Source organism: Brienomyrus brachyistius, chromosome 10 (assembly GCF_023856365.1).
Source record: "Brienomyrus brachyistius isolate T26 chromosome 10, BBRACH_0.4, whole genome shotgun sequence".
Lineage (NCBI taxonomy): Eukaryota > Metazoa > Chordata > Actinopteri > Osteoglossiformes > Mormyridae > Brienomyrus > Brienomyrus brachyistius.
The window spans coordinates 28,436,070-28,445,441 of NC_064542.1; the positions used below are offsets into that span (position 1 = coordinate 28,436,070).

The 9,372-nt window shown below is 47.1% G+C and overlaps 1 protein-coding gene across 6 annotated transcripts; it reads right to left on the reverse strand.

Annotated features, from left to right (window-relative positions):
• Positions 1-8,289, reverse strand: slc26a2 (solute carrier family 26 member 2). 6 transcript variants are annotated; one of them, XM_049027931.1, is made up of 5 exons: positions 8,151-8,289; positions 6,268-6,316; positions 5,337-5,945; positions 4,513-5,252; positions 1-3,357 (listed from the first exon to the last, which is right to left on the reverse strand). In XM_049027931.1, exons 3-5 carry the CDS (start codon positions 5,919-5,921, stop codon positions 2,592-2,594), a joined length of 2,091 nt encoding a protein of 696 aa, XP_048883888.1. In that variant the 5' UTR covers positions 5,922-5,945; positions 6,268-6,316; positions 8,151-8,289; the 3' UTR covers positions 1-2,591. The 6 variants fall into 6 exon arrangements, with proteins under 6 accessions (XP_048883888.1, XP_048883891.1, XP_048883893.1 ...); XM_049027934.1 differs by having other exon boundaries at positions 5,337-6,044; XM_049027936.1 differs by lacking the exon at positions 8,151-8,289 and adding an exon at positions 8,055-8,147.
• Positions 8,290-9,372: the final 1,083 nt, after the last annotated feature.

The window sequence follows — 9,372 nt, forward strand, 5'->3', positions numbered from 1 at the left end:
CTGAATCGGTTACTTTATTTGGCAGGTAAGGACAGCAATTACAGGCACTTCACAGGAGACAGAAGGTGGCAGCTAACAAAAAGGCATTTGTAAGTACAGGAGGAGCTGGGGCACAGAGCCCTTTCAGTCCCAGAAACCATCAGCAAATGACTCAATGGCATCCAAATCATCTTTGCACCCTAGCCTGAAAGGGGCTTTATTCCTGTTGCTCACTAAAGGTGCACACTACCTAGCAATTTGAGAGCCATTATTTCGGATTAAAAAGCTATATTTTTGTAGAACAGGAACATTAAATAACCTCCAAGATGGAGCACAATAACTGAATATTCAGTACTGTGAAATGCTTATTTTCACTGTTCCCCTTCACTTCGCAATGATCAAAGGTGAGTCTACAAGTGAACCCATGTGGGACAAACAGCTCAACCCAGTGAACCACTATGGGGGGGGGGGGGTTCCATGGTGTAACAGGCCCGGTTTGTTTGCGTCACCTTAAAATGCCTCCCTGGTGACGACAAGCGGCACATCCTAATAAATGACTGCAATAGCCAAAGCTAAAATTAACAACGCAAGAAACCCACCCATTGCAGGAATTTAACCAACACCACAGAATCAAAACTAAGCTTCTTCTACCAAATTTTAAAAAGGATCAAAAGCACACATATGGTTTGATATAGATTAAAACATGCTAAATAATTCTGTAAAAGGATGGATCCAGTCTAAACCCAGAAGTAATTGCATCCCCATTGTCCACAAGCGTAGGACAGCGAGAGCTACGAAGCTGCCAACGTGAGCAGCACGGAAACCTCAACCTCGCTGAGAACTTATAAAAAGCCACCACACCCTTTCCATACAACTCATTTACACGCACCACTGACACTGTGATTAGGCCCATTATAGCTTGACAAAGTTAAATACGTCTTCTACAAAAGAACCCTGCATTTTTTAGAGGTACACGTGCAGCGGTAATTCGGGATTCTGAACGTGTAAACACAACAACAGTCATTAATGATTCAACCAAGAGCGACCTGGTCGGCACCTTGAAGCTAGATAAGAGATACGAGGTCAAAGTGCTGCTGCTCCACAACGTAAAAACACACACGAGCTTGGTACACAAGTCAGGCAGCAACTGCCCGGACCTGCTGCCCCCAGGTCCCGCCTGAGGACGTGTCCCTGTACGCAGACAGTCCTCACTTGGCGAGTATACCAGGGTTAATGCATCTGAGAGACACAGAAGAAGGGGCAAACAGGCAACATGGGGAAGGTACGAACGCATCTAACCCCGCTCCCCTTTCACGTCTTTGTTTGTAGGATAAAAGCAAACATTCAGCTTTGCACAGTCCTACTATGCAAACTATCAAGTGTCTTATCTGGTAACTCATGCCTGTTATACTTGGCACAAGGGTTCATAAAGGGCCCAGGCAACGTGAACACACTGACACAGGAGCCGTTACAATGAGTGCGCAATTACAAAGGAAGGGCCACTGCTTTCCTACAGGAGATTCTTTATGGAGGTAAAAATTGCTAAACTTACTTCCTGACAGTGACCTGAACTTTGACCATTTAATAAAAAGCCCAACCGGAAATCTCCATGCCTCTTTGGATCCTGAAAACACACCCATGCACATTTGTAATACCCCCAAAAAAAAGCTGTTTTAACTTTTATGTTCCTGAATATGTACACGGCACCGTACCGAGGACGACCGATGCGTTCGAGAGAACCGAGTGCGGGATTCCTGAGCCAGCGGTAAACGTGCAACGTCCTGTGAGCGTGATGCAGTGAACCACAGGACAGGATTCCCTTAATAACAAGCAGCAAATTGGGGTCAGCTTGGTCCCTCCTGACAAGTTAAGCGCTTCAAAAAAAAAACTCATTAATTTAGTGTCCCTCTTTGTACAAAGGTTAAGCCTTGATGAGCAATGGAAGACCTGCCCAGAATGCAGGATTGGATAGAGCAGGAGAGGAGACCACGCAAGAAAGCATGAAGAACGACGAGATTGGGACAAACAGATCTACTCCAAAGGCACGCCTAAACGTGGACCCACTGCCCCATCGGCCTCTTAAAAGCAAACAGCAGATATTACTATCTAGCTAAGGTAATGGGTGCCATATGCATTGATCCATGAACATCATCTAGTTTTCATCACAGGCATGAAAAACTCAGCTTCTGGGCCCCTTTTGACTGTCCCAGTAATTAGACATCATTTGGTCATTTGTTTAACTTGACCGTGCTTGATACTTTTGATTTTGAATTCTTTTACACAAAGAGTAGACAGTGTTGCTTAAAATAAGATAGTACAACTAGTTTAATAGAGCTACAAACTGGCTAAATTCCTTACATTAATTTTGTTAGCTTAGCTGATTCATTAAATAATTGAATGCTGATTTGTATAAACACCACAAAAAAAAATTATTTACTTTTCTCCCCATACAAACATACTGATAATATCATTTAAAGAATCGGAAGTTTGTTTCTCTTTCCCCATAAAAAACCGGACCGAGCCTCACGCCTGACAGGCAGAAGGACCCTAGGGGGCGACACACTCGGCCTGACGTGCTTCCCGTCTAGACGCTGTGCTCCTTCCCTGGTTTCTCAACACTCCGTGTCACAATTCCCGTTCTGAGAGGCCAGGCTCTGGCCGTAGTGGATGGCATCACCTATGGTGAAGAACACCATCTTATTTCCCTCAGCCTCGGGGTCCAAGTAGCCACCCCTGCCGAGCGAGTCCAGCACAGACATACTGCAGCGGGCCAGCAGCACCCGAACACCCAGCCCACCATAGTCTTTAGCGACCTCCTTCAAGGCGCCGACCCCAGCCGTGTCCAAAAAGAGAACTGGGGCGCAGTCCAGGACGATGGTGTGAAAGAGAGTCCACTTTGGCAGGAAAGCATTGGACGGCCCGGCGTCTCTGCGGGGAGGCGCCTCTTGTTTTCTCTCCCGCTTCTCCTGTTTCTTGATCCGGGCCTTCTCCACCACTGGGTCCAGCCCCACGGCCCGGTACAGCGCCCGTTTGAAGAGGGCCTGGTTGGCGTAGTAGATGGGAGCCTCGTAGCGGAAGACGGCCACGCCCGGCTGGGTCTGTAGCCCCTTGTACGAGGCCAGGTCCTCGTAGAGCTCCGAGTGGCCGGCCTGGCCCAGACGTATTGCAGGCACCCGCTGGGTACGGCCCAAGACACAGAGGGCGGAGACCAGCACCCCCACCACCAGACCCAGCTCCGTGTTCACCAGAGCAGAGGCGGCCATGGTGACCAGCCAGATGGTGGCATCCACGTGGTTCATCCGCCACATGCGGGGCACATCAGCAAACTTGCATAGCGCCCCCCGGAGGTTCACTACAATGATGACTGCCAGGACACACCTAAAAATGTAATTATTAAAATTAAACATCCTCTGGATCAGAGCAAGCAGTGGGAAAGTCACTAACAAGACAGGAAGGGAAGGATCACTGGCTCATAACAACAGATGAGACAAATGTTTCAGGATTCTCTATCCCAGGGGTCGGCAACCTGCAGATCTTAGGCTGTCAGCGGCTCCAAAGCACAGTATCATGCTTACATACAGTATGTACTACATTAAGTAGTACATTTCCAATTAAACTTAGTCTGCTATAATATGCGGTTTTGAACATACCCTTACGAACATACCCCGAGAACATCGCAGTCATTTGCAGAAGCCTACACAGCACCTCAAAAAATCCGAAGAGGCTTCTGTAAACGTCACATATTGACTGCTGGTGACTTGTGATGTTCATCTTGGTAGCCTAACCTCAATGGATCACAACTGGTCCAATCCGTACCACTGGATCTTTTTACGATAAATAATAATGTCACAAGGCAGCTAAAAAGAGTCCTCAAAATGCCAGACGAGAAGAGCAGATCGACATCACGCATCTAGAGATGAACAGACAAAGGTATATGCATTCAGAGCTACTTTGTCAGGTTGATATGCTAGGAGAAAGAAAGAAAAAATATATATAATGTTGTCCCTATATGATGAAATTTTGTAGTTGTCCCTATATGATGAAATCATAAAATATGACATGCTTGATTACAGCCGCAAATGTAAAATACGAAAATGAGCTGTTCTATGTGATTTTTGTAACTGTATATCTCTGGATAGCTTCTTGATGTCTGTTCAGAAGGCTATGGAGCTCAACACAGTTGCTGCCAATAATATGGCGTCTTGGGATATTGTACAATACGGAAAGCCCTTCACCAATGCCGAATACGTTAAAAATGTTTTACCAAAGCAGTGAAACTCCCGTTTAGCGATTAAAAATATAAAAGACGATATAACTTAGAAAGTTAGGGCCATGCCATTTTTGTTCTAGTCCGTAAAACACTGAAAATAAATTCTTCACACTCTGTTGTTCGTGTCGTATAAAAATGTTGCTAAACCGTTTTGAATAAATTGCCGTTTCCAGTAAAATTCTGCTGCTCTCAGTTGCCGACCCCTGCCCTAGTAAAATACAAAAAAACAACCCTAACTGCACCGACAGAGGCGGCCATCTTACTTCTGCAGTGAGTGGAACAGTGGAGCGATGACCAGCAGCACCAGCAGCAGCACCACTGCCGTCACCAGGGCGGACAGCTGCGTGTGGCATCCTGTCGACTCCTTCACCAGGGTCTTGGTCAGTGCTGCACTGGTGGTGAAGCAGCGGAAGAAGGAAGACAGGATGTTGCAGAAGCCGATGGCGTACATCTCCTGGTTGGGGTCCACTGTGTAGCCATGCTTCTTGGCAAACATCTCCGACAGGGAGACGGTGATGACGAAGCCCACGATGGCCACGGAAATGGCATCTAAGGCGACGTTGGGGATCAGTGACCAGGCGGGCAGCTGGGGCGGCATAAAGCCGGTGGGGATTTCGCCGGCCACATCTGAGCTGAAGCGCTCCTGGAAATGCCCAAAGTGAGAAGCCAGCGTGGCCGCGGTGACAACGAAGAGCTCAAAGGGGATGGGCGCCTGCAGCTTGGCCTTGAAACGTTCGTTGAGCTCCTTGGCGGGAATCAGCACGAGCAGGCAGAGCAGGCTGGTGAGCAGGTCACACACGTTGGTCTGCGGAATGTTCTGGATGAGAAGGATCCACGTCTTGATGAGGGAGCCGGGACCCTGGGCCCGGGGCAGCTTGAGTCCCAGCAGGTACTTCACCTGGGAGGTGAGGATGGTCAGGGAGGCCCCCGTGGCGAAGCCGCTGAGCAGAGAGTCGGAGAGGAAGACGGACACAAAGCCGACCTGGAGGAGAGCCATCAGCACCTGAAGAATGGAGGGAACATGCCTCAAACCATCATGCTGTCAGCCAGGGCGAGTTTCCCGTGAAGGACTGCTGCTCGGACGCACCTGGTAGACCCCTGCTGTGAAGGTGACGGTGGCCCCCACCACAATGGCATAGCAGCTTCGGTCACAGCTCGGCCTCACGGTCACGTTGTCGAAGACAGCTGTGGTGTTGGGGTTGTCGTCGGTGAGGTAGCCGGCCACCGCAAGCTCCCTGTCCACCACCTGACCTACCAGGAGGCACAGCACCCCGAAGATGCCCACAGAGATGTGGCGAGATGTGCCAAGGAACATGTAGATGATGCCAGCAAAGAATGAGGTATAGAGGCCATAGATGGGGTCCTGGCCAGCCAGCAAGGAGTAGGCGATGGATTGGGGCACCAGCAGGATCCCAACAATCACGCCCGACATCACATCCCCAAGGAGCCATTCTTTGGGCCGGTAGCGTGGGAGCCACCTTAGGATAGGAAAGAAGCCCAAGAATAGCTCCCTCGCCCAGGCCGAGCTGCAGGCACACTGCTTCTGGAGCCCCTGCTTCAGCAACACCCTCCAAGTCGTCTTCTCCTTCTCCAGCACCTCCAAGACAAACGGCGCATGTGTGCAGGCGGTCCGGTCCTCGTCCGACAGGCCCTCTGGGTCCTCTTCAGCCATTTCTTGATCACTCTCTCCCTTCAGCTGGGCGAGACAGGCAAAGTGGCCCAAAGGGACACGTCAATCTGACGTCTGTTCTTACAGGTCACCATGCCTTCACAACCAGCGGCGAGAATCTGTCAGCTGGATGACAAAGTAATTTGCACCAGGATGTGATCAAACAGTCATTACTGAACGTCACTCAGGCTACCACAATTGTTTATAAAATAAAAACATTAGTGTCTAAAACTATGTGGCTTTTTTTTTTAATCAAAATTCTTACAGACTGCAAAAGAAAGAAAACTGAATTTAACTGAAAACCGAAAAATTAATTAGTATGAACAAGCTCGTGTTTTAGGTCTCTTACCACAGGACAGGATCCATGCTTAAATGCTCTTCAGCCCTCAAATGACTCTCTGTGATAAAAGACAAAGTGTCATTACTTGACTCAAAATGAAATCAGTCAGCTATCCTGCACACCGACAATCAGCAGAGTATGGTATGTGTGTCAATAAGGATTCTGCACAGATCTGCATAAATCTACGCTCATACATCTGGCTCCTTATGATCTCAAAGGTTAGAAACCCACATTAAGCTGGTATATTACCTCGAAAACGATCCCTGCAATTATCAAAAGAACAGGAAGGGGAAAAAAATTATGCTGCACTGTCTAATGGTCTGTCTCTTTTACAAGATGCTGTAATCTTAGTCCCCATCCATCCCCGGGGCAAAATTGCAAACCTGGGGTGTCAACTTTGGTCAGCTGGCTAGCGAGAGATTTTCAATTTGTGACAGGTCTGCACACGCATTTACAAATATGTAATAGTACACTTTTCCCCCTTGTAAATAGTTGGGGTAGTTCACAATCCCAACAGACACTTTTGGGATAAACTTATTTTAGGTTCATAATGGAATAATATAGGTTTGCTGAGAAATCTCTTGCGTGACAGTCTGCGCGCGTGAGTGTCACACCAGATACGCGAGTCGGCAATCCTCGCATTTTTTTTTAACACTTTTAGTAAAGGATTAAACTTTAACTATATGCTTTGAATGATCAGTTTGTTTTCTGGGAGTGTGACCTTCCTACAGCACACAGTCTATGGGAGGCATAGAGCAGCATTTTGATTTGGTTAAAATTTATACAGTACCGTTAATATTAATGTTTTAATGTAACAGGTAAATTTTCAGAAAAAAACTTGCCAAACCAACATTAATCTCCTAAGAATCAGACCTAGAGAAACTAATCAAACAATGTCTTTATAACACCCAGAATTTGTCAGACGTCCATATTTAAAGTTACCAACTTTCTTCAACTTGTTTTTACATGTTACTCAGATTATTAGATAAAACCCTTTCCCCAGAATATTATCTTGTCTTCACTTGTTTTATGTTATTTTGTACTTGCATCTGAAATCGTTATGTTTAATCTGCTCACCCCACGTCTGCATTCCTTCGTTTCGTTTATTTGCTTATTTTCCTGTCTCGTTACCCCGCATCTTCCCGCGCCGCGTGCAAGCCAACAACCAATGAGCGGAGAGATGCGCTCCGTCCTCGAGCCCCTTCACGCGCGGCCAAGTCGAACGGCGCTGCGTTCCGGTAAGTGGGCAGCCACGCAGTCCGCGGGAAACACACCGGCGTCTATGCTGCACACAATGGGGCCACTGAGCAGTGCCCGGGCGTCTCTATTTACACCGCATGAGGCCTCACCTCAATGGACTCCTTTATGGACTGCAAGGGAAATCATTACAAGCAACTAGTGAATAAGCACGGATTTGCAAGGGATGTAAAGTACCACGTGGGGAGAAACGTGCTGAAGCTTGTAATTATTCTAACTGTACTTTGTTAATAATAACAATAATAATAATAACAATAACAATAATAATATGGTTAAGGTAACACAAAATGCGTCGTTTTCCCGGTTAGGTGAATGTCAGCGCCGGTTTCAAGTTCAGAGGAGTGACTAAGCGATTTCAGCATGAACGTCCAGTCCCCCGCGCCCCCGACAACCAGTTTCAGTTCCTTTGCATGCGCTGCGCCAGGTGGGTCTACCTGTAAACTCCATTTTAACACCCAGAATCCTAACAACGTGTCACCACGGACAGCGCAGATAGTTTGACGACCTAAATTTTGAATTAGCGATAAAAATGCACAAACCTAAATTTGCTTTGAAACGGATGTGAAACTTATTCTCTCATTGTCGCGTACAATAAAAATGGGAAAACTCGTTAAAGACCTTAAGAAACGACTCACCTGCAGCCCCGGCACCGCCGTTTAAGAGACAGCCCGCCCGCCGGACGCCCATTGGACCAGCAATTGGGCAGAAAAGCTGCGGACCGAAGGCATGCACCCGCATCACATGACAGGAGCGCGGCGGCGCGGCGCTCCATCACTGCGAAAGGTGCGGAGGGGCCAGGAGAAGGGCCTCTGGACTAGAGCTCCTGATCAGATAACACTGCCCGGTATCGTGTGCCTGTAAGGGCGGAGCAAAATAATCATGGGATCTCAAACAAATCACACTTCATGTTTATAACCAACATTTATGTTCTCAAAACTCTGATCCGCATTTATGAAAAATACTTGCAAATGTAAAAAGATACCCAAAGGAACATGAAAGGGGAATGGTGTCTTTAAATAAATCTTTTGAATTATTTATATACTTATTTTTATTTTTTACTATAGTAAAATGAGTCGATCGAACATGAAGTGGCCCTTTAGTGAAGTGTATTTATGACATAGATTTACTGGTTTTAACTAGTAGATTTCTTGCTGGAATATTTCTCCGAAAGTTTACTCCCAAAATTAATGGATAGCGACGTGGCGTAAGCATTGCACATTTATTATCATTGTCCCCTGTTCTAACTCTATTGTCTGGCTGAATTGTTGCACTTTGTGTGTGTCACACAGTGAAGCCGTGCATGTGGGCAGAGGGGCGTCATGCGTCAGAGTCACGCGGTCACAGAGGTCCGCTTCTGCGCCCCCTGAGAAAAGCGGGGCATTTATTCGATGGCTGCGTCTTTTCAGATATCTGTGTGTATACAGGACAAAGACGCCAACATCCTGGAGCGTGACGAGGGAGAGTTTGTACAAAAGTTCACATGATCTGGGAACACGTTCTCTGGAATTTCAAATTCCTCCTCTCCTACTCGCTATTTATGTATGACGGGGGCAGTTTTGCATTATTTTCTAAAATTCTTTGTATGCTGCGCATTCCATACGAGTCCCCGTGTCTACCAACAGGAAACAAGGTGGCGTTTGGCTCAATGGGTAAGGATGCTGTGCCCATCATTATAGGGTTGTTGGTTCAAATCCCGTTTTTGGTGGAGTGCCATCACCAGTGGACCCTTGAACAAGACCCTTAACTCCTGTTGCCCCAGGGACTCTGACCCTTTTCAGTTGTATCTTGCTTTGATCAAAAATGTCTGCTACGCAAATAAATGTAAATGGAAGAGCATAGAGTGGGCGTTTAATCACA